The sequence below is a fragment of the Syngnathus typhle genome, linkage group LG14, assembly GCF_033458585.1.
Source record: "Syngnathus typhle isolate RoL2023-S1 ecotype Sweden linkage group LG14, RoL_Styp_1.0, whole genome shotgun sequence".
Classification (NCBI taxonomy): domain Eukaryota; kingdom Metazoa; phylum Chordata; class Actinopteri; order Syngnathiformes; family Syngnathidae; genus Syngnathus; species Syngnathus typhle.
The window spans coordinates 2,876,078-2,899,897 of record NC_083751.1 but is presented as its reverse complement, the minus strand read 5'-3'; the positions used below and the strand labels follow the sequence as shown (position 1 = coordinate 2,899,897).

General features: G+C 45.8%; 3 protein-coding genes across 4 annotated transcripts; all 3 read right to left on the bottom strand.

The window, feature by feature from the left end:
- Nucleotides 1–61: 61 nt before the first annotated feature.
- On the bottom strand, nt 62–4,062 carry atg4b (autophagy related 4B, cysteine peptidase). Its single transcript, XM_061296783.1, has 13 exons — nt 3,974–4,062; nt 3,155–3,256; nt 2,695–2,766; nt 2,531–2,629; nt 2,361–2,462; nt 2,218–2,290; nt 2,047–2,126; nt 1,777–1,976; nt 1,587–1,665; nt 1,366–1,511; nt 1,228–1,284; nt 1,006–1,099; nt 62–849 (listed from the first exon to the last, which is right to left on the bottom strand). The coding sequence occupies exons 1-13, from the start codon at nt 3,981–3,983 to the stop codon at nt 776–778; spliced, it is 1,188 nt and encodes a 395-aa protein (XP_061152767.1). The 5' UTR covers nt 3,984–4,062; the 3' UTR covers nt 62–775.
- Nucleotides 4,063–4,450: 388 nt separating this feature from the next.
- boka (BCL2 family apoptosis regulator BOK a) lies at nt 4,451–6,989 on the bottom strand. The gene is made up of 4 exons (XM_061298389.1): nt 6,505–6,989; nt 5,969–6,097; nt 5,025–5,188; nt 4,451–4,886 (listed from the first exon to the last, which is right to left on the bottom strand). The coding sequence occupies exons 1-4, from the start codon at nt 6,713–6,715 to the stop codon at nt 4,761–4,763; spliced, it is 630 nt and encodes a 209-aa protein (XP_061154373.1). The 5' UTR covers nt 6,716–6,989; the 3' UTR covers nt 4,451–4,760.
- Nucleotides 6,990–7,123: 134 nt separating this feature from the next.
- farp2 (FERM, RhoGEF and pleckstrin domain protein 2) lies at nt 7,124–23,815 on the bottom strand. Of its 2 annotated transcripts, none has more exons than XM_061298387.1 (27): nt 23,677–23,815; nt 22,360–22,598; nt 18,138–18,242; nt 17,893–17,935; nt 17,737–17,815; nt 17,482–17,579; nt 17,245–17,359; nt 16,430–16,577; nt 16,259–16,354; nt 16,023–16,186; nt 15,828–15,896; nt 15,697–15,754; nt 15,337–15,568; nt 11,835–12,034; nt 11,538–11,627; nt 11,213–11,346; nt 10,979–11,060; nt 10,648–10,885; nt 10,441–10,571; nt 10,269–10,337; nt 9,944–10,033; nt 9,604–9,686; nt 9,394–9,512; nt 8,987–9,150; nt 8,111–8,218; nt 7,823–7,974; nt 7,124–7,711 (listed from the first exon to the last, which is right to left on the bottom strand). In XM_061298387.1, the coding sequence occupies exons 2-27, from the start codon at nt 22,573–22,575 to the stop codon at nt 7,600–7,602; spliced, it is 3,195 nt and encodes a 1,064-aa protein (XP_061154371.1). In that variant the 5' UTR covers nt 22,576–22,598; nt 23,677–23,815; the 3' UTR covers nt 7,124–7,599. The 2 variants fall into 2 exon arrangements, with proteins under 2 accessions (XP_061154371.1, XP_061154372.1); XM_061298388.1 differs by having other exon boundaries at nt 11,883–12,034.
- Nucleotides 23,816–23,820: the final 5 nt, after the last annotated feature.

The window sequence follows — 23,820 nt, the reverse complement described above, 5'->3', positions numbered from 1 at the left end:
TCAGGGGCCAGAGGTTTTGGTCATGGAAGAAGAAGAAATTGACAATTTGAGGCACGTGAAATCGTATCAGTCAGTTTATTACGCACCTCTCGTTCATGTGTGTGTATGTTTATGTGTGTACATACACCACTCCCAAAACTTTTGTTTGGGTCCAATTTCAGAATGAACCTAAACCGCACTGTCCTTGACAGGACTTTCATCCACTTGTGAAAAACAAATGCTAAAGTATGCCTTTCTGTGACTCTTCGTGTCTCTGTCACAACCGGCAACGTGCAGCGTAAAAAGAAGAGAGCCTGAAAAAGTCATAGCAAGGCATAAGTGGACTTGCTTGGGAATTTATTAGTCCATTTATGCGCATTTGAAAGTTTAGAAGTCATTCAGCGTAGATGTGTAGCCTAGCTTAGCTTTGCTCCCTTGTATGATGGTGAGTAAATAAATAAGTCTGTTGGCCAAGGATACTTTTTCAATGCTTTTAGATGAAGCGGGCGACGGGACGGACTCGGGGTTGGGGGGGGCGGATTTGGAGTTAGGGGAGGGCAAGGCACCGTTCTGCTCTCCTTTGACAACGTTAGTTAGTGATGCAGTTAAGACTCCCACGGTAAAACGTTTGGAGGTGAGAATGCACGCACGAGTCCCATCCTGCCTTTCGAGGCCAGGGCCTTCCCAAACCGGATGGCGGCTTTTCCCTCTCGGCGCGTGGGAAAAGACAAGAGAATCTTCTTCTTTTTGCTCGTTTGTTTAGGCGTCAAACTGTGTTGGGTTGTTGGCGTGTTCCTCACAAAGAAAGGATCTCAAACTCTTCATCCTCAGAGTCAAAGAAGCGCTCCAGACGGTCCGATTCTGAGAAGTCTAAAAATGCAGAATGATGCCTTAAAATAATACTGACAACCATAAATGTTAAAATTGGACATGTATCAAGAAAAAGAGGCAGATGTTTCATTTTCATAACTGTTGGAATCAAATCAAGATCAAACGTGACATAAAAGTAATGCGAAAGAGTCTTACCAGGAGTAAGGTTGAGCGTGTCCACGCTGACCATATGTGACGGCTGACTGTCCACCAGCTCAAACATTGGCAAGCCTCCTCTGTTGCACGACAACTTTGGCAAAATTGAAAAGGACATTGTAGATATTCGAAATGGAGTAGGAAAAAGTACACCTTTTCACTTCCTGTAGGTGTCCCAATCTTTCTGCCCTCATCTTTTCAACCTGGTTGCGGAGTCCTTACCCTCCTTATGCGCATGCACCAGTCGTCAAAGTCGTCCTCCGTTCTGCAAAAGAAACCCTGGAGGACACAGGGACATGGGTTTTGTTACCAAGGTGATCCGACACAAAATGGCTGCCGGCGGTGGGGAAGAGTCATTACAGCGGCGATGGACGGGTCCAGTTCACAGATGTGCATGCGGCAGGGCGGGTGCTGGCAGTGGTACGTGTCGTCGGGCACCTGGCCGTCGTCGCAGGGTTCCACGGCGGGCTGTGTCGTGTGAGGGTCCAGGTAGATCAGCTCCTCGCCTGGAAGGAGGGAGAGAATGGGAGATGAACAAAATGGCGGACGCCGGACAAGAGGTTAAATGGGGGGAGACGTACCGACGTAACCGATGAAGTAGTGAGCACTGTTTGGTTTCCCACCAATGACGCCGAGCGACTGTGGCAGCATGAAACATTGCTGTGGTAGCACAAGACCAGTTTTAATTTTGACAGGACAAAAATGTTGGGACAGCTAGAGGAAGTTTTCAAGTCCTAAGCAGTGTCGTGGAGACTAAGAAGCAAACATCACCTTGAGTGTTTGTATGTAGGCGTCGTTGATATCACTGAGTCCAAGCCTGAGCGGGATGAGGAGGACGAGCGGCCTCCAAAGTTCCACATCCCCCGAGAAAGCACAGGCGCCCTCCACACAGCCGTTCAGTTGGCTGGTCGCCGCCGAATCGCCGCACGCTCCCAGATCCGCCGCATCCAGCCAAGGCATGCACAGACGCTCTGCGATTAACACCGTGGCCGCTCGTCATCCCTTTGAACGTCCCCATGCGAGCGGTCAACGGCAACTCACTGATCTCCTCGATGACCACCGTGTTGTCCATGGCCACGTGCACCACCAACCTGCTCCACGTGTCGAACACTGCCAGCTTCCTGGGAAAAGGCAAACAATGGACTAGCGACGCGCTAACCTCGAATCCGCCGCGCTACTGCTCGTTCGGTGGTTAACGTTGAAAAGACTCACTTGAGAACCTGTGCCACTGTGTTTGGTCCGTACCACTGTCCTATGGGCTTCCCCTCGCCAACTCCCATTTGGGCTGCACAATAAATTCCACAAGGCCAAAGAATAAGTCTGAGGCGGGGCGGGACAAGGTGGCAGCCACGTACCGATCTGATGTATGGAATAGTAACTATCTTTCTTGTCGATGAAGGCGTTGAGGATGCTGACGTACTCTTCTCTCTGCTTCTGCCCTGATGACCATCGCCAGTCTGCCACGGAGGAAAGCAATAACGAGCAGTTGGATGTGTCTAATGGCTGCTTACTGGCCATACGCTACCTCTGCCCAAGTGTCGGCACATCAGGGCCTCGCCCAAGATCATCTGCCCGCACCGCAGCATGCAGCCCCAACCCGTGTCCGACGTGGGCCCCGTGCCGCCTGAAAACGAATATTTAAGCTCGTGGTTTTTCTTTGGCTCTTTCAAAAAACAAAATGGCACTCACCTATGGGGGGGAAGTTTTTTCTGTATGTGAACCAAAGTCGTGAGGTGACGTCTGATAGGATGTCGACTTTCTCTGTCGGAAAACGACACATTGAGCCATACAGTCAGTTTTTGCTTCAATTCAGTGCTCATTATGCTGCTCCTTCTTCACCGTTTGTGGCCCGATTAATTGCCTGCCACGACTTTCGGCAAAGACTCGCTGAAACCAATAGGTGGAGGTTTCATGCAGCAAACAAACAGTGGTGCCTCAAGCGTGTAGCAATACTTTACTACAAAAATAGACCGGTTACAGGATCGATTACAAAATAAGTATGCTCGACTATAACAACAAGAAAAGATTATTTTTCTTGTTGTAGTTATTTTTATGGACATCATTTGGGACTTTGTATTTTGGTATGGATTCTTTCTATTTGTCGTGTTCATCCCTATTTTGTTTTGTGACCTGTGGAAAGAGTGCTTACCTGCGAGCGCGTTGTATTCTCTCCCTAAAATCCAAACAGGGTCGGAGGTCTCGGGGAAATCCTCAAACTCGCCAAAGCGAAGCGTGTCATATGTCAACGTCGCTGTTGAGTGAGGGAAACATATTAAGACGTGACAATCTGTGTTCAAAGGTGTCTAATCTGTTCCATTGTGGCTAAATCAGGTGTCCCAAACATGGACAAAATCATTTATAATACAAGTAATACATTTATAAAGGTTTGTATATTAGCTAGGTAGCTACTGTCTGGTTCACCTAAGATGACGTCAGACAAGCCCGTACCTTTTGTATTCTTCCCACAAACACTTTTGGAACCGTCCTAATTTAAGTTCCCTAACATTTTATAATTTACAAAAGTTGTAATTCATCTATCCCCAGCCAAAAGGGACGCTATTTGGCAACTAGATTTGTACAATGTGAAAGTTGTCAATCATCTTTTGGTAATGATGACTGAGCAAACACTAAAGTATTAGCAACATGACTGATTTATCAAATCATGTATACAAAGTACACATAGCTTCGACACACAATGCTAGATTTAAAGGATAAAGAAAAAACACGGGAAAAAACAAAAAATAAATCAAAATAAAACAGCAGGCTAGCGTAATTTAGCAGCTAGCTTTGGTCATCACTCTAGCAGGGCTGACGCCAGCGAAGCTCCAAAGGAATGTCGCTTCGGCGGTGGGTTGGCAACCCAAGCAGACTTTCCCCCGGCCTGGACTTTGTTGTTAACATGTTGTTGTGTTGTTTCCACAACATGTAATGTTATGACGTTAAATGTTGCTAAAAAATCTCGCCTTACCTGCGTCCATCCCGACGAGCTGTGCTAGACTTGTTTGTTGTTCTCGAGCCAGTCTGGCTACAGTTCGACCAATGGCGAGAGACTACCAGTGCGGAAGTGGGGAAAAAGGCGGGACGATTGCGTGTGTAGCCAATAGTTTTTGATATACTGCTTATGCTGACCAATCAAAAACTGTTGACGTGGGAGAGGAGGAGCCTCAGAATGCAATGAACGCTAGATGGCGCTGTTACTCCATTTTAGTGTCAAAAAGGTTTATTCTTACTGTTGATCGTCTGTAATAAAACACTTTGAAGTCGGTGCCGTGAACTTCTTCTTTTTTAATAATTCTCCATATTAGTCCAGGCCGAGCCGACAATCTAATGCGCTAGCCACCAGATTGGACCTTGCAATTTAGCCGTATAATTTATAGAACTATGGTTGTTTGCCTTTTTTATTTCATTTACCCATAACATAGACTAAGACCACATGAATAAGAAATAATTTATTAACGCTTTATTTGACAAAGTATTACAATTTCTGGTCCAACATTGTGAATGTATGAAAGAAAACATAGCCACAATAAAGTGAAAAGTGCACATCTATGGATCAAGGATATGATTATCACACCCTTTTTATTAATCGTATAAAAGATTGCACAAAAAAGGCAGTTTTGTGTAATGCTAAAAACAAAACAAAAAAGCACATTCTAACAAAATATGTGCTTTTATAATCAACAAACAATTAAGGTGCAGGTAGTGTGTATATTGGGGGGGGGGGGGGGGGTAAGGGGACCATGAAACGGGATCCGTCACTGGTCCCTAAGCAGGTAAAGCACTGCAGCCTTGACGTAGTGTCCGAAGGTGCACAGAGACAACACCAACCAGTGGGAACGGAAACCAACTTCGGTGCTCACCACACATTTCGTCAAGTCCACCTAAACAAGAGTAAGAAGAGCAAGTGAAGCAACACTTCATATTACTGCACTTGAAGCCCTAAAGTAAACTTAAAACCCTGAGCCAGATTTGAAACGCTACTTTGAATGAAACCAATAAGTGTGTGTATGCACACTCACCCAACCTCCTCTGCGTTTCAACCACGTGGACAGACTTTTGCGGACAAACTCCCCCATGCAGTCCACAATGGTGTGGACCATGGCAGGGTGGCCGTGGCGAACGCAGTCCACTGCAAGAGAGCCAGCCACCGCGTACAAAGACACAACCTTACCCCACGTAACACCTGGACACACACATACACAAGAACACAAATCTTGATTCATTTTTTTTTTTGACACCATAGAAGCATCTCCTGTGCCCCAGAATCCAGTCTAATACAATTCTTTGAAGTGGTCCACTAATTTAACACAGTCATGAAAACTAGTGAAATCTCATTAACCAGAAAGTAGCCTTCCCAAACACAAAGATGATTTGGTTTTACTTTTGTTCATAGCTGAGCATTGGCAGAAACCCTGAGCTCTTCCGATGCCAAAGTCGGCAGCTGAGTAGATTTTTTAGTGCGGAAAAAATGCCTCTGTCTGCTTTTTTTTCGGCTGGATGAGCAGTGTTACAATGTCCCGTTGAGAAGGAGGGGGGGGGGGGGGACAAAATGAGAGAAGAGTGTGTATCTCATTTAACAGGAAACTCCGTCGACCATCTTTGCACTGTTTAGATGTCCCGACTTTGCCTTTCCGTCCATCTCATCTTCTCATAAACACACTTGACTGTGTTTGTCTTCCATGAGTATAAAGTGCAGGATGATGTCATTAGTGTCTCTTACCCAAATATGGAGCTTACCAAATTCCCAACCCTCGTATCATTCACCTTGGTTGCTTCATGATGTCACTAACCTGAAATGATAACAAATTCCTCTTCGTGTCAACTCCACTTCCCTAAAACCATATTTTGGTCGTGAGAAGGAAAACATGAAGACAGGAGGAGACTGGAGCCCAGTTTCAAACCTGAACCCGGGTGGAGTGAGGCACATGTGCAAACCACTGGCTCGAGTGAAGTGCGGGCTCACCTGTGGAGAAGATGTCGGCCGCCACAGCCAGGAAGGCATCTGTCACCGCGTTCTCCGAGGCCACCGTGATGTTGAGTTGCCGAGCCACGTTGCGATAAACGCTGGGACGCAGATATTCCAGCTCGTCACCTTTAAACACAAACAGGACAAACGTTACTATTAGTTAATATATGGATTATTCGTCAAGTGCAAAAATGAAAAGAAAAAAAGTCTGTGTTTTGTGTAATAGAATAATGTAAACTATTTCTGTTTACCTATTGACTTTCCTTTCTTCTGTATGGATTTACAATACCATTATGAACCATTAACCCGATTGAATTGTTTCTTTCGGCAAGTACATAAACAATAAAATTTTGACAGCTTCATTTCACATTCCATTCGACATGGTTTGGCTGAAACATCTCCATATAGCCAAACTTTCCAAGTTCATTAAATTCCAAGAAAGAAATCATCAGCATAGGCAAACCGAATTATTGCTGGTGTGCATCTCTCATTAATGATTCAAGGACGCAACAATTTGAAGATGTGGTGCTCACCCAACCACAAGAGCACCGTCGACACGTCACTGTGCGTCCCCCATGAAGAGGCAAACTGCTCGGACTTGTACCAGCCGATACCTGCGCGGCCAAGCCTGGATTGAATGTAGTCGCGGCAAAGCGCTTTGGCCTGAGACACAAGCTCCTTGTCGGTGGGCGAGCGGTCGAACACCTCGGCGGCGAAAACGGACGAGCGACGTAACATCTCCATGTCCTTTTCCTAGTCCGCCGGCGACCTCCCGGAGCGCTAGGCTCGGCGGGCCGCCTGCGCGTGCCTCCCAAACGGCCGCGCGCGCACCACGCTCTTCGTCCGGTGGCTCCTGGAGGACTTACACGGCTTTTGTGTGTTGAGAGACGGCAAACAAATTTGTCAACCTGCCTTTCGTCACGTCACTGAAACATTGGGTTTGCATTGTGGAAAAACAAAAAAGTTAGTAAAGTGTCCTTCTATGGACACATTTTTATTTGAGCCCTTAGACCCACCCACCCCAAGGCGCATGCGCACAAGAGTCGTTTTGCTTCTTATGGCTCTTCGAGAAATTTCATTTATTTATTTAAAAATAAATAAATGTATTTATTATCAGTGTATGTGAAAGGAGATTGATGCACAGGCCAATCGTGTAGTCTGAAATGATCGTTTTAATTGACAGCGTTTTAAAAAGAATCAATGATAAAACTAAAACAGGCTCCCTGCACGCACGCACACTACACAATAAATAGATGACTAGACCTTAGCGCCATGTGACAGACACTAAAGACGGCCTCTCTTGTTACAGACAACATAAAATGGCATGAATGGTTTAAGAACATCCATCTTAGTAGGGACCAGCCTTGGTTAATAACAAATACTGATTCAACGCCAGCACGAACAGCAGCACCGACGCACTCAAGTCTTTCGTGTGCACTTCCAGGAACTTTCCTCATCATCGTCCTCGTCGTCGTCATCATCATCTTCACACCTTGGCTCCACCAAAATTAGACCTGCTACGCCCTCTTTGCTATGTTGGTCCTGTAAAACTTGAAAAGAGCCTCCGTGCAGAAATCAATGTTAAGGTGGTTAATGAAAGAAGGCATGCAGACATGGACTCCTCCATGTCAGCTTCCGTTCATCTTGGCGGAGAGGTCTTCTTCGCCATCTCCTTTGGCTGGGACCAGCAGGCTCACACGGCCCGTGGCGCTAGCTGCGCTCTTGATCACCTCCATCCACCTGAAAGTGCAACACAGAGCTGTTAGTGGGGCAGTGCTTTAAAAGTTTGAATTAAAAAATAAAATTGGCACTCCAATCCGGGTGACAAGGCAAAGGAAACGAGTTGCTGACCTCTCAAAGGTGTATTCGCTCTCGGCCCGGAAAAAGTAGACGTGCGATTTGAACTGCAGCTTGAAGACGTAATCTTTGTGAATGGCGTCCGCCTCCTCCGGCGTGCTCACCGTATAGCCCAGCAGTGGTAGGCTCGCCAGCGGGAAGTCATCCTGAGCGCAACCACGCAAGGAATAGAAACAAAGTTGGAGTAAAAAAATATTGGACACAAATATTAGATTTAAAAACACCCTGTTTATGCAGACATTTTTTTTTTATTCCAAAATGTGTCTGTGGGTGCATCCAAACCTGGTGTGTCTTGTAGAAGAACAAGCAGAAGTTGGTGAAAACCACCCAGAGTTTCTGCCAGCCGTTGCTGTTCTTAAATTTCCTCAGGAGGTAGCCCGATAGCTGGTTCTGAAAATCACAGCGTTTATTGGATATTTTTAGCCACATTAATATTAGGAACCATTTAAATTTTGAAGAATTTTGCTGGCCCACTACAGTGTGAAGCTAGCTAGCTATTTAGCTACGACTCATAAACCTAAATTCACTTTAAGCCACAATTTACAGCTCTGTGTTGTTTAAACTGCAAGGCTATCTAGAAGTCAATCTCATCTTCTTGGTGGTACCTGGTTCATTCGCAGGTAATCTGTGAGCGAGAGGTTCTGGTTGCGATACCAGCAAACGTGTGTGATTGTGTTTGGTCTCTGGCCCTGACCCAAAAGGTAGCGAGGAGGCAGTTCAGGCGACGCGGCGGGGGAGACTTAACGCAACGAGGGGGGGGGGGGGGGGGGGGGGCGAAAGGAGAGGAAGAAGTGTTAGTAAACAGAGACAGTGTTAATGTGTTACATAGAAGTGCTAGAGGAAGAGTTGGAATGTTAAATTGGACAGGGAGAGGAAGTGTGGATGACACGGGAAAAGAAGAGGAATTTCATGTCACATTGGAGATGAGGAATTACACGGGAGAGGACGAAATGGCGTGTTACAATGGAGAGGAGAAGTGAGTGAGTTACAATGGACACGTTACGGTAGAGACAAAGTGCTCCAAAGTAACAGAAGAGACGTCATCCATCAGAACGTGGGCGAGCCCGCTTTGGCGACATGAAAAACGACCCGTTGGGTTCCAACGTGTTCACGCCTGCCATTTGACCGTAGGTGGTCGGGGTCCGGCGGCGCCCGTACCTCCACAGCCAGGCTATGGTCTGACATGGACACGCTGGTGTTGCGGTGCCAGCACACGTGCATGGTGGTGTTGGCGCGGTGGTGGGTCTGCTTGTCCAGAGACGTGTGCGACGAGTTCATGTCGTCTTCGGACTCCTGCTCCAGAGAAACCTCGTCCGAAGAGCCTGAGGCCGGGAAGGAAGCGAGGAGCAAAGGAGGGTTGGAAGGAGGTGAGGGAGCTGAGGCAGGATGGGGAGCTAACATGCTTACGGGACACTTCATTAGGTACACCTGCACAATGTAATCAATCACTTCTTTAAAAGAACTTCATGTCAAAGACTATCATAATTTGTAACCCTGAGCGGTTTCATCCGGTGTTCTAATAAAGTGTCCCATCTCCAGGTCACATGACTCATTCCCTTTCTTACGATTGGAGTGATCGGCGAGGCCTCCGTCCAAGAAGACGCTGGGCTTCTCCTGAGACTTCTTTGCCGAGTCGATGGCCATGTTGAGATCTTCGATCCATTTGTTCATCTCCACTTTGGAGCTGCGTGAACATAAAACAAAACATGAATGGATTTGCGCGTTGGACCAAGAGGAAATGATGTCACGGAGAGACAGCAGGTGATGCCACTGACCTGGCTGCTACCACAATGGTCCTGTTTGCAGAGTAGATGGTGAAGCAGTGAGGCACTGTCCACTCCTTCTCACTCTCCTCCACCTGTAGAAACAAAAGTCACACACCCTATTTTGAAACGCCATGATTGATAATGTGAGCTCTCTGCTAGGAAGTGAGGAACTAAGCTGAGGACGAAAAGGTTTATCGGGTGCCCAAGTGAGCTGATCTACAGCTCAGACTTACCGGAGCATCCAGAATTATGAGCTGCGGCCGGTGTTTAAAAGCAAAGACAGGCAAACGTTAACAGGAACCCGCCACTCACACCTTCCTTCGATCCCCTCTTTTAATAAATCACTCACAATCATGCCATGGAGGGGCAGCTGTCCGTGCACTTTGAACTGGTTGGTTGCCGTGACGCCTTTGCTGGTGTAGAGGAGCATGTCTGAGAACTGGCAGATGGCAAAAAAAAATAAAAAATAAAAATAACTCTGGGTTCTAACAGACTGTTAAGAATTCAACCCTTTGCATGCTTATTGAGGCTCTTTTTGGTGTGAGCGACCTGGCCACCAGGAGGCAGTAAATTCATGAAGACAAATGCTTTCACACCCACTCCAAGTGACTCACTAAAAGGTTTTGAAGGTAATTGACACTTGATTAATTTAATCGTCGATGTCTCCTCCTCACCAGGAAGAACATTCTTTGCTGCAGTCCCTTCTTAGTCAGCTTGTACAGGCAGCCCTCCCGTATGAACTCCTTCACAGAGAGAAAGGCAGGGAGAGCACTTTATTTGGCGCCCTCTTGCGGACACAATGAGACACCGCACTAAATGTGAAACCAACATAAAAGGCCAACTCACCCTCCCGGGTGCTGTCAAGTTGTCGATCCCGATGAGGTCTCGCTGCAGCTCGGTGAGCTTCTGGAAGTTCTCCAGGCGGATGAGGCTGCTCTGAAGTTGTGCTGTGATTTCCGCCACCTCCTTCAGAGCCTCTGCACTCATTTTTTAAAATTTTCTTTTAATAATATAGAGTAGAATAGGGATCATATTTTTTGTGAATTGCCTCACCTTTGCAGTCGGTGTGGTGGCGGTGGGCGGACCCGTAGTGCTTGCACAGGCGCTCCAGGATGAGCTTGTAGTGCATGAGGCGCTGGATGGGCTTGAGGAGGAAGGTGTTGAGTGGCAGGTAACACACCTTCTGCAGCTCAAACTCCTTGTAAACCGTCTCCAGCTTCTTCAACCGCTTGCTGGCCTTCTCCAGTTCTGTTAATACCTCGTCGTGCTTCCGCAGGTAGCTGCTGAAGCCCTGGAGGAGGCAGTTGAGGATATTAAAAAAAAAAAAAAAATCTTAAAATAGCTCTCGATAAAATTTGAGAGGAGTAAATTGAGTGACTCTCACTTTGAGAGCGGACATATTCTTCAGCATCACATCACCAATCCTCTGGTAGTCACCTTTGACGTGAGCATTTGAGCGGCCTTCCCTGCAGGGAAACAACCAGCCCCCCCAAAAAAAAAAAAAAAACTTTTGTCTTCATTTCACAAAGCCAAACCACTTGACAACGCCCAAATGACATCACTCCTTAATAAGGGAACTTTTTTGCTGTGCAACACAAAGTTAGTTTATGACACCCACCAGAGAGCCAGCCGCTGATCCAGCTCCTTGAGGAAGCCGCGGTGGAACTCGTAAATAGGGTCGATGTTGGAGAAGAGCAGCGTCATCAGGCCATCCGGCATGGCGTTCTCCTTGATCACGGCACTGCGGAACCACTGTGAGGACAGAGAGAAGGACCATATTTAAAATTAAAAAACGTGAAAAATTGTTGTCATTTACTTTTGGGAGGAAAGAAAAAACTGATGAGAATTTGTTGTGGTTTTTTTTTTCAAGACCATAAATTAAATGTATACATTTTAGGGGGGAAATTTTCCGATTTTACTTTAAGGCCATATCACCCACTCACCACAGTGATGACTTCCAAGTCCTTCAGGTAGGTTCTCTCTGTGGTCAAAATCTCTTTGGCAATGAAGTAGGCCTTGTCAGCGGGATACCTCTGAAGACCAAATAAGATCATATTTCAAAAAGAAAAAAAAAAATCACCTTTGCTGCAGCTACGACAGTGGAACCTTTAAGAACTCCTTTAAAAAAAGGTACATTTTGAGATGAAGTCAAATAGTTAGCCTCTATTTTACAAAATTGTAATAAATTGGGAGGGGGTGGGGTGTACTGTGAGGCAAGGTGGTGGTGGGGGGGCGTATACCTTCCTCCTGCCCTCCTCCTCCTCCTCTAGTCTGGCATTGCTGCCCACCTCGCTCAGGACGGGGCTTTGCAGAGGCGAGGAGACGTTGTTGGTGGCGGCCTGGCCAGGTAAGCTCAGTGTGGACATCTGGAAGGAGGGTGACAGGCAAAGTGGGCCGGCGGCGTCCGAGGGGAACAGACGGGGGCTGTCCGACGGCATGTCTGCACACAACGATGAGGATATAGGTGTCAAAGTCCAAAACTACATTTGCTGTAGGAATTTCTTTGAAAAAAAAAAAAAAAAAATTTGATTACAATAAGTTTTTGTTTTTTTTGGTGAGTAGACAACAATTTCTGCTGTGCAAACAGTTCTCCAAAACTTCCTGCTCTAAATTCCTGTGGTCAATGAAAAAGCGGCTAATGTTTCCCACATTTTCTCCCCTCTTTCCTATTGTTTGGACAAGCCTCAGCGAGAAGATCGGATGATTCAGACTTCAAATCAAACCACAACAAAAACTGAGGCATTACTAACATCATCCTGCAGTCTCCTTTTAGGTCAGCACACAGCTGCTCTACCACTTGTCTAAATACAGCACACAGAAAGAAAATAACGGGGGGAAAAAAAGAAAAAAAGGGGGTGGGAGTGGAACAAGGCGAAAGGGAAGAGAAAGAAAAAAAGTCTCTCCATGACCCGGAAACAATTGCTTGCGGCTAATCAGGAATGTGGTCCGTCTAGAGGGCGTGGAGTTGTTTATAGTTTATCTACAACCGGCCTGCAGCAGGCAGGAGGGAGAGAGAGAGAGAGAAGGAGGGAGGGGCAGCTTTTCTTTGGAACGACTTTAACTACAGCTTGTCCAAATAAAAGAACACATAATTAAGATCCAGTCAATCCTGTTGCTGTCTAACTGCAAACGAAACGCACGTTTGCTTGTTATTAACCTGGTATGAAAGTTGGGAAGTTTTTTCTTTTCTTTTTCATCTTCAAAAAGAATGTTTAAGTCCAACGTGTGTGGTACTTGTCTTTATTCTTTTCGAGAGAAACATACAAAACATTTAAAATATACATGTGTTGCGGTGACGAACGGACGTCTAAGTAAGTGCGGGTGGATTTGAAGAAGTAGAAATAATTATGACGTCAAAGTTATAATATGGCTAAAATATACCATATGGTGTAAGAAATAATAAAAAAAAAAACTGAAACACACACCTGAGACCAAAAAGTGCTCGGAAGGCACAGAAACGCAAGAGCTGGACATGCAAAAAATAAAAATGGACTTTCAGAAAGACAAAAAAGTAAATGTCTTCAATTGAAGATGACCAAGCACTTAATTAAATTAGGTGTTCATTTTGGAGGAGGCTTACGGTTGATGTTACTTCAGCGACGGACTTTTACACGTCTGCGCATGGCGCAAATTAAGCCTGCAATGAGTCTTCTAAGCGGCTACATTCACAAGGGACAAAATGGCTCATCGGCAGCCCATATTCATCTTCAACGTACCAAAATGAAGCAGTGGTCAACATCCACCCTAACACAACTCCAACAACAGCTGCTTTAACCTGCAGGTGTCAGCAAAGGATCAATGCAATTACTTCCGATTCCACCCTAAGACTCCAACAAGAAGCACCGAGGACACCTCAAGATCAGGATTTACGAACCACAGCGAGTGCCAATATTTAGACACTCATTTAAAAACAAACACATGCAGTAAGAGTTTCTTGCACGTGTCAAGACGTGGAAAGAATAAAACAAACCTTCGATGGCAACTGCTTTGCAATGAAACGATTTGTGTGCTTCAATGGCTTTATGGTCACTGATGGGCAGAAATCCCTGCCCACAAATTGTTACTATTACTACTACTGTTAACTTTACACATGAACCTTTTTAAAGTGCACAAAATAACGAACAAAAAAATCTATTAATACTCTTGAAGTGTCTGAGAAGTGTAAAACTTGCTTCACTGTTGCACAAAAAAAAAAAAATCATTTGCACAAGCCTGCTTTGTTAAGAATGCATCTCCATGTTGCTTCAGTGCAGAAGGAAGCTGTTGGCCACCAAGGTAAATTATGTAATGCTATTAACATAAAGTAGAATAGCAACTTAAGCAACATGGCATTTTTTCCCTATTCCTGAATGTGGACAGAGGAGCAACAATATGCGAAGCCTATTTTCATTCTAAGGATGAAGTAGCTACGAAGAAGTGCTGCAGATGTGTAACAATGTAAATGTTACTTCAGTTAAAAAAAATAAAATAAAAATGACGGGACGTTTGTCTGAGTTTACTTCCAGGCCAAAAGAGGACCCTTCTTAGAGGGATAGGACTTGGCAGGAGTTCCAGTAAATGTTAGTGGACAAGGGTCGAGGAGAAACGTTACCTTAGGGTGGAAATGCAGCTTTTGAGCCCAAAACATTGTTTACTGTCACTTTACAGTGACACGTTTTTTTTTTTAGGTGCTCAAATAAAGAGCCATGAAATTTGCGTCGCCCGATTGGGACTTTGAGTGCCTTCGGCAAACTTAACCCCAGAACCGTTATGGGGGGGACATTGGTAGAACTGAAGCTTTGAGGGGTTCCGGATTGGACTCCATTCAGCTCCACGGACTACTAAAAGTCCTGAATCTTGTGGCGTTTTCATTCTCCAAAAGAGGGGTTTTGTGTAGCTCGATGGTCAAAGTGACCCAGCTTTGGTTGGATTTCAACTAAATGTGCGCAGGTCCAGGAGGGTCTGCGAGAGCCAAGGCCTGCAGGTTATGGCACTGAAGGAGAAAGTTCTCAATCCCGGCATTCCCGGTGAGCGAGCTGCTGTAAAACAGGTTCTGCTCCGGCGGAAGGACGCTATCGGAGCCCCAGTCCGAATCGGAATCGGTGCTGCCGTTCCCGGAGCCTTCTGTGGCGGTGGGCGGGTAGCTGAGCTGCTCCAGCTGCTCTACCAAGTCGCTGAACTGCATGGCCGAGCTGCTCTCGGAGCGCACCGAGCACGCCGGGAAATTGACCATGGAGCTGGCCTCCGATTGGACGTCGGAGCCCGGCAGGCGCAAAGAAGAGGCCGAGTCGGGAACGGCCGACATGGACTCGCCGGCGGAGCTGAGCCCTAGGTTGTCCAGGGAGCTGCACTCGGACCGGTTGTTGAGCAAGGAGCTGGTCTCGGAATGACCCACCACGCTGTCGGGGAAGAGGTTGACGCTGCCGCTCAGGTCTTCCATACCGAAGAGCCCGTTCTTAGGCGACTCGCAGTCAAACTGCTCCACGTTGTCACCGTGCCCGTAAGGGTAGGCCTCCACCCCGCCCCCGTAGAAGGACATTTGCGTGGGGTCGTCATCGATAAACTCCTCGGTGACGCGCAGCGGCGAGAACATTTGTTTGGTACGCAAAAGCTCGGCCTCGAAAGCCTCGGGTGTGAGAACTCCCTGCCTGCCTGCCCTCCTGGCAAAAGACTTACTAGCCTCATTTTGGGGCGCCTGCAACTGCAGGCTGCCACCTTTGACACACGCAAACGCGGGGCTGAGGTGAGCGGAGGTGGGAGCACCTGGGAAAGAGCAGTGAGTCGGGGAATTGGCGCCGTTGACGACTCCTTCCTTCGGGGGGATGTGAGGCGGCTGCTGAGGGGACGCCGGCGAGGACGGCATGGCGGGCGAAGGCGGCTGCTGCTGAGCCAGGTGGTGGTCTTTGCGCGGGCCGGTGACGTGCGGCGAGTGGAAGGACAGCGAGGACGAAGGAGGCGAGCACGGCGTCCGGAGACGCTCGTTGAACGACAAGCTCTGGAGACCGCAACACAAGACCGTGATAAAGTTACCTTTAGAAAACAATTTAAATGTTCGTTCTTGTTACTAGAAGCTTCAATACTGTCGTAGCTAGTTCATTTCAGAGAAGAATCAAAGTGACTGACCTGTTTTGGCACATCTATGGTAAGAGAGCGAGATGACGTTTGGACTCGACTGTTCCTCCTGCCAAATCGAGGTATCGCTAAGATATTGCGACAAAAGTCAACTAACGGGTCCGTTTCAAATCAACACACACCTCTGATACGGTGTCCTCTTGGCTCCGTTTTCCCTCACGTACTCCACAAGCTGCTTCTGCGTGCGCCCACTGAAAAGACCAAACTACCATCAATCACTTGAAAACATTGTTTGCTTATCAGTCGAATTGCCAAAGTCTTTCTCAGCGTATCAATGAAAAGAGGGAGGCGGAGTTACAAAACCAAGCCGAGCACACCTGTATCGGAAAGAAGAGCCTCTGGTGAAAAGTAGGGTCTTGGGTTTTGGTTGGGGTTGGTCAAAGAGACGGAAAAAGGAGTGATACTCCACGCAGATCTTCCAGAAGACCTTGCACTGGTCCCTGCTGCCCATCATGAACTCCAGAGTGTCTTGATGTGGGCCCTGGAACCACGAGAGAGACCGCGTCCATCAAATCTGACCTGAGATCAGTCACCGATGTGTTTTCGTACGTACGTGAACCTCCGGGTGGAGCTTGATCAGAAAGCGCTTCCTCTTGAAGCTCAGCTTGCGAATCTTGGACCAATTGAAGGTGTTTATTTTGGTGTGGCCCTGGAAAACAAACCCGGGTGTATTCAGGCAGGATTGTCACTCCAACGAAGCACACGTGAGCGAACGGAAAATCACCTGAAACACCTGAAGGCCCATGTGAGCCACGGCCAGGTTAATCTTGGTGCCTTCCCGGTCGGCCGCCGGGTGGAAGCGCACGCCGTACATCTCCAACTTGCGGGCAATCTCTAAGATTTGGAAGTCGGATTCGGCGGGGGTCTGGCCACTGAATGGGGTTAAAAACACACCAGCACTCCTCAAACTGGACAATAATAAATGGAGTGCTGCAAAACTCCATCCCTGAGCCACTTTTACATTTAAGGCTATGCTAACCTAGCTTATCCCGACTTTCACGTGCGATACAAGCAACTAAAACCAATTTGAATGAAAATAAACAAAAAGATTACAAAGCATGTTAGGCGGACATATCTGACCAATCATCACCACATTCTAATTTTGGGTGATCCGTTAAGCGGTTAAATCTCCTTAGCGCCCTCCCCTGCTGCCCTACTGGCCTTAAGGCTAATATAGTGAGGACCGAGAGGGAGACGGAGGAGGATGGGGGGGGGATTAGGCTCCTTGTACTTCCAACTCTGGCAAACGAGGGAAAAGATTAGTAAACTAGTGCAGAGGGTTGAAAAGACACTGTTGGAGGAGAAGGGAGGTGGGAAAAGTGCAAAAATGCACTCTTTACCAACTCAAGACGCCAAAGAGAGTCACTGGATTTAATAAAAAACAATTCAAATAAGAACAAATAAACCACCTAACAAAAAAAAACAAGGATCATGAAATAAGTAAAAACAAAAATAAATAATTAACCATAGGAAAAAAAACATTCAATGTAATTAATATAAATGCATATGAAATACAAATGATAAAGGCCATAGACTTACAAGTGTCTGCGGTGGAAGTCCACAATGGCCTCCAGGACCTTCTCTTGGTACGGCAACAGCTTATTATTCATCAGGAAGTCTCGGTCGGCGGCCGCGTCGTAGTCGCCGATCTCGGCTGGGGATGAAAGGCGGGAGGGAGGGATTATTCCATTTCTCGTGTTCACCATATTGCATTCCTCCAGAAATTGCATTTTCTACTCGCATGACATGATGATAACCAAATGTTTTTTAGTGTACATTGGACGAGGTGAGAGGCGATGAGGGCTCCGGTGTTTTCTGTGCAGATCAAGCGTCCCTCCATCAAATCCCTTTTCATCTGCAGGGAGAACAAGTACCTACAAAAAAAAAAAAAAAAAAAGGGGGGGGGGGGGGGGGATAATGAAACGCATGTTTAGTGTCAAAATAAGCCGAGTCAGATTGTGTGTACAATGCAAAGTCAAGTCCAGAGTTGGCTGGTTCATTGTTGTGATTTGTGAGTTTGTAATTTAGGACCTGGTGAACTCCTCCTGCAGCTGACCGGGGTCTGGGGGGAAGAATTTCACAGCCAGTCTAAACAGAGAATTTGCCGGTCCTGAAAAACAAAAACAAAACATTAGATGACACCGTATCCTGTGTTATTAAATTCATATTAATGTTATTCGAACTTACTTCGGACTTGCTTCACAATGAGCTTGGTGGGCTCCAGCCAAAACTGAATGAACACAAACAGAAATCACCACTGGCCTGGATTGTACAATTATACAGGCAAAAGTATTGGGACATGGGAATTTTGGCTCCAAATTGTTTAAAAAGTTATTTTTAAACAATACTTATCGTCATTGCCGAGCTGTCAAAATTTGGAAGCCTTTGACAGTTTGTTCAGTGTGTGTGTGCGCCGACATGAATCTACACACCCAGCTCATCTGCATGTTCTGAAACTCCAGCCCAAAGTAATCACTCTCAATGAGGTTGCCTCGGAGGAACACCTCCGAGAGAAGATCCTGCCCTAAAGCTCTCGGCTGAAAGAACGAGACAAAAAAAAGAAAAGAAAACAAATATTAGTAATAATCTCATCCCAGTGTCAACAGCAATATTAAAAAAAACAAAAAAAAAAACTTCGACATATCTGATGAAGAGTTTGCATAAACGGCATTCATCCAAATTCAACAATGGCCTCAATGGAAGAATAGTTTTCGAATTGCCTAAATCAGACTTAAACCAAATAGAACTGATGATCTGACGAGATGTGATGTGCAAAAGATATCGCACTCCGGTGACGAGCTTTGGCGGAGGTCTGAACTCTTGCTTGAAGTTCAAAGTTGCTCTGCCAATTCATGGGCAGAGAAATCGCGTGGGGTAGAATAAAAATATCTGGAACATGACATCATCCAGAAAAATTCTGAACATGTTTTTCAGTCATTTATTTACTTGTTTGGGTGGTCGGGCTCTACAGAGACCAAGAGGATTTATATAGCAATTATTAAAGCGTCATTTTTTCACACTATATAACAAATAACGGCAAACAGCGGTGCGTTCCCATCAACGAGAGCAAGAAGTGTGGCCAAGTGTGGCTCCTGGCAGGCTTCTTCTGGGTTTATTTTCTCTGGGCCAACTAACTAATTACTACGTACTCAGCACACACGTCACTTGAGGTTTGGACATGTAGCGGGCAAAATTATAGGCTCAGACATCTGGTTGTAATGTAAAATAGTATTTTTAAAAAGGGGAAAACTTTTTGAAAAAGGAACTGGCCCACATTGGTAAAAGTAGCGCAAGTCAACTTGAGAGGTTGTGGAGCACACCCACTTAGAAGAAGACAAATCATTTCAGCTCGCAACAGCTCATACGCGTTGTAAAACTCGTTCTTCCATGAGTCTACCGTGTCTCCTTTCAGTCCGTCCCAAACCAAAGAATAAAATCTGCCATCACATATTTTCCACAAATCTGAGTCAATTCACAATCCAGACGTGTTGCAATCCGGAGGAGTTTTGTCTCACGTTACAACATTTTGCAAAGTTCACCGAGCTACGATGTCATGTAATCCGGCGTCCACCGAAGTTTGGCTCGCTTTCATGAACACAAAGATGGACCCAGATTGTCATCAAATGTGGGCTACACAAATCGGCAACGGACTGATGTGCTGGCTAGCGGCGTGTCTCAGAAGTCGAGCGCTAAAGCGGGTTAGCGGGTCACGCAATCACATACGGAGAAAGTGGCGGCCACGGATTAGGACAAAGCAGCTGTTCAATCAGGAGATACCATGTCTAGATTGCGTCTTCAATCCAGGGTGGAACTTCTAAAATCGACAATTCAGTGGGCTCACCAATTATTTACGACAAATACCCGGCTACCTTAGCAAGCTAAGACAACATTTATTTTCCACACGGAGGTGTTGAGGACATGTGTAATCAGGATTATCGTGTTAGTCTACTCAGTGCACTTGCATAACCTGGATTAGGTACAACTTTAGCGAGGGCCATCTTTGACAGTCTAATGAGTGTTAAACAATGAGTATTAAATATCCCATTTCCCTAAAATTTAATTAAATGGGGGGGGGGGAACCTCATGATTTCCGAAACTAATTTAATTCATTCTTGGAAATCAAAACAATTACGTGTCATTGATCCGTAACATTGTCAGACGGATTTAAGTGTTTCCAAATATGTGTTAGCATTAAGATAACAGAGTGCTTCTTTTATAAAAACACACATTTAACACCGTCAACCGATGCATCTAATCCGCCCGAAAGAAAGAAAAACTCTGTCGCCAAGGAAACAACTCTTCTCCTTAGTCTTCCTTTGACACATTAAAAGAAGCAGTTCGTTATGATAATCGTTAAACCCGTTGCATAATCCACAACATCGCTGTAGCGCTCTCTATCCCTGCGGTTAAAATTCCTGACCCAAACGTCGCTTCCGTCCCCCCCCCTGGCTGCAAGCTCAAACTTTGGACTTCCTTCCCTTCTTTGCGGTTGTCACCGTTGCTATTTATGTGCCTGTTTGCCTAAAAGCGGAGCCCGTCCACATCTAATGAATGCAGCGCCGTCTGTACGCGGCGAGGCTCCGCATGTGAGTGAAGGCCTAGTGGAGGGGCAAGGCTGCGCGCCGCATCAAAGGAGCCTGTGTTTCGGTCACCACAAGGCCTGTCTTTCTCCTGTGCCGCCGACGGGAGGGGCCTCAGCGCCAGAACCACCATGCAAGCATACGTCAGTTAAAATATATATTTTTAAAAATGCAGAAATCAATTGCTACAATAACAATGGTTGTAAATCGCGGAACACTAGCTCGTTTTTTTTTTTTTTTTTTAAATCAGTATAATGTTGGTCAGCTCGGCCATGTTTGTCAGAATTCACAAATCAGGCGAAGCCGTACCGCTTTTTAGCGCGGCGAGCATAACGGTTCACATGGACGACGAATATGACAAAATGTGCGAGGGCGGGCGGTCGCTTGAAAGGCCACAACCATTTCAAACATTCACCACTGCAATTTGGTGTCTATTCTTGTTCTCCGTGTACAGGAAAATGGCAAAATCCCGGGATTAAAAAAAAAAAGAAGGACTGACTGCAGCTGTCCTCAAACCAAGAACTAAACATCTAGAACAAATTCTGCTGCAAGTCAAGCAGACGTTGGCAACAACGTTATTGCCTCAACAGTGCCTCTTTACAAAAGAGACGAGACCGGCCCACGACACCTCGTGCTGAATGAAGAGAGGCCCTCAGAAGCCATCTTGTTTCTTGGCAGCCCGCTGGACGGGGTCACGGCCACACATACATTCTGCTTTCTTGACGTCTGAAGTGACAACCCCGTTTGGACCGAACACAAAATATTGCGTCACCCCTCGTGTCTCACATGCTTTTGTAAAATGCTATCTTGGCAGAACGTTTGTCAACAAGTCGATAGCAGACAGCCAACTATTTTTCCCCTTGCATGTTTGTGCTTGAGCGCGGCCGTTATATTATCGGTGCAATCCTACAAGCGTGTAAGGGGATTGCGGGAGGCCAGAGTGTGAAGTTTAACACACACACACACTTTATTGTTGACATCAGCGCGCATCTACTGTCATCAAGTTGCGCAAAAAGCTGCAGCAGCCGCATTAACATCAGCGAGGGACTTTAAAAATGGCTACCGAACGTAATGCACTCGGGATGACAAATGCGTTTTCCGCATACGAACGCAGATGTTTTCTTACTTGGGAATATAGACCTTTTTTTTTTAAACATATCCAAACGCATGGGTGAAGTTCAAGCCAGTTTAAATCCACAAACTGAACTGATTTAACTTGACTATTAGTTACAGGGTTTGAGACAACATATGGCGCCTTAGATTATAAAACATCCGTCTCAGCAGTGCACCACAGAATCCAAACTGCTGAGGCTACTTGGGGGATTTATTAGGGCGCAGTATTTAATTACACAACGTCATCAGTGAGTCTTCAATGCTTCTTTCACGCCGGTGATTTAACACCGGCCTGACTTAAAAAGACAGGAAAGAGGCTCATTCCTATTGGCTTCCTTATTGCTTCCTATGCGAATGGCTACTGCAGCAAGTTGGCAGGCCGACAGCGGACCGACATTGCTTCCCTCCAAAGTCACGTTTATTAAAACGGGACAAAGGACTTCAAATTTTTAGCTTTGGAATGACATTTGAATTCTTCTCAATGCAACAAACAATCCTGAATAAACACACACACTGATTAGAATAAATATCCTCTTTTTTTTCCTAAATAAGGGTGTATTGAGCTATACCACCTAGCACGTGCCTCAAAAGCTGAGTGGTAAACATGACTCAGCAGTGATAATGTTAGAGATAATCATTACACGGCAAAAATCAATTTGGCTTTACTGATACTAAAATCATCATCAGATTGAGACAGGAAAACACCCAATCGTTATCTAATCAAAAGAACCGATGTCCTCAGCAAAGACAATACCGCAAACGTAAAGGAAAGCACCTCCAATTTCAACAATGTGGAGGCGGTAAATAAGACGGCATAACACAGAGGGGAAGGGATTTTCGCGGCAAAGCCAGACTGCAGCTGTCACCAACACGCAAACCGGGTCAAACATGGCCCTGCTGTGCATGGCTAACTAACAGCAGACTTATCGCAGTGTGCCAGAAAGGCGGAAGAAACACTCACGTCTAGATCGAAGAACTCCTGGGACTCGTCCAGACCCTGAACGCGGACCTGAAGCCCCCGACCGAGACCCTTGGCGGTGGGGGAGCCTCCTACCACCACCACGTTGGTACTGAGGCTCTGGCCAGGCTCCAGTGTGCTGATGCCTGCGTTGAATTGGGCACCCAGTCTTGTGCCCGGGGTCTGCAGGACCCGGTAGGATCCCTCGATGTCCCCCATGACTGCGCCCAAAAGAGCAGCACCTAAGAGAAAAGAACGGAAAACTTTTTTTACTCTAAAATTGTTGTATTTGAGTAAAAACTATGGCAGGTTCAAGAAAGGTTTGTGTTTCCTTTTTTTTTTTTGTAGTTAAGATAAAACAATTTTATCACAATTGCGACACATGGCAAGTCAGGTATTTGTAATCAATGTCCATGAGTAATCAAATGTACTCCTATTCAATCTTAAGAAAGTAGATAGGGTGCTCCCAAAGTTTAAAACCTAAATATACCTTAAACTACGATGCCAAAATATTTTTTTCTGGCACCAACACTGTTTATTAGAAGCCTGGCACAGAGAGGGATGTTCTGACACTCAAAGCACTACACTAAGAGCATACAAATTCAGATTGGTACAAATTGTTTTATTTTTGTCCTCAAAAAGTATTTTCAGGTAGGTGAGTCACTACTAATCGGAAAGTAGTAGTTACTTTTAAGTGAGTGAAGCGTTTGGGTGTTTATTTTTTGGGTTAAACTATCATGATAGGAAATTATAAACACACATGTTGCTACTGAGTTTAGTGTCCAAAACCAAAACCCTGAGAAAAGTCAAAGTATTCTGTGTTTTTATACGGTAGTATTCGGGACTTTTGGCTCACGTTTTGTCTCTCATCCATTTTATGGTTACACACACAATGAATCAAACCTCTATTGTTAGAAAAACATACATTTTAACTACGCGCATACGATGGGTGAATTTAAGCAGCACAGCACGACTCATGTTACACATGTTTTAATTGTGGCGTTCTATTTTGATTGTAACAACCGAAGGAATATAATATAACAGGTTAATGTCCCACTGAAAATTACAAATACACAAACATTGTACCATAAATGCGCTTCGCTGCGTCAAAGTCCCAATGGGTCATTGTTTAACATCGAGCCAAACGAGTTAAATGTCAAATTCGAAAGGGAGAAAAAAGTTTAACGTGGCGTTGTTTTTTTCCGGCTCCTTAAGTAAACTCGAACTCCCGAGAGTTTTTACTTTACTTAACGATGACATAAACTTGGCGTAGCAAAACAGAAAATGAGAATTACTTTGTTTTAAGGAATAGACGCTTACCCAATGGGTTGGTGTCGAGAGAAGGCTGCAAAAAGTTTGGGATCAGGGGACAACTCGTCGCTCCATGGCCCCAGGCCCGTCGTCCAAAGTAAGTGCGCACCCGACGCCGCTTTCTGATTGGCTGCAGTGTACTAACCCGGCCTC

Coding starts and splice junctions, on each gene's coding strand:
- atg4b (XM_061296783.1), bottom strand. Junction 2,630..2,694: donor AAAAAACTTCCCCCCCATAG/GTGAGTGCCATT, acceptor ATTCGTTTTCAG/GCGGCACGGGGCCCACGTCG. Junction 2,127..2,217: donor ACAGTGGCACAGGTTCTCAA/GTGAGTCTTTTC, acceptor GCCTTTTCCCAG/GAAGCTGGCAGTGTTCGACA.
- boka (XM_061298389.1), bottom strand. CDS start 6,715: ATGGAGATGTTACGTCGCTCGTCCGTTTTCGCCGCCGAGGTGTTCGAC. Junction 6,098..6,504: donor GACGGTGCTCTTGTGGTTGG/GTGAGCACCACA, acceptor TTGTGTTTAAAG/GTGACGAGCTGGAATATCTG. Junction 5,189..5,968: donor GGCCGACATCTTCTCCACAG/GTGAGCCCGCAC, acceptor GTGTGTGTCCAG/GTGTTACGTGGGGTAAGGTT.
- farp2 (XM_061298387.1), bottom strand. CDS start 22,575: ATGGGGGACATCGAGGGATCCTACCGGGTCCTGCAGACCCCGGGCACA. Junction 9,687..9,943: donor TGCCCCTCCATGGCATGATT/GTGAGTGATTTA, acceptor TTGTTTCTACAG/GTGGAGGAGAGTGAGAAGGA. Junction 8,219..8,986: donor ACCATAGCCTGGCTGTGGAG/GTACGGGCGCCG, acceptor TGTGATTTTCAG/AACCAGCTATCGGGCTACCT.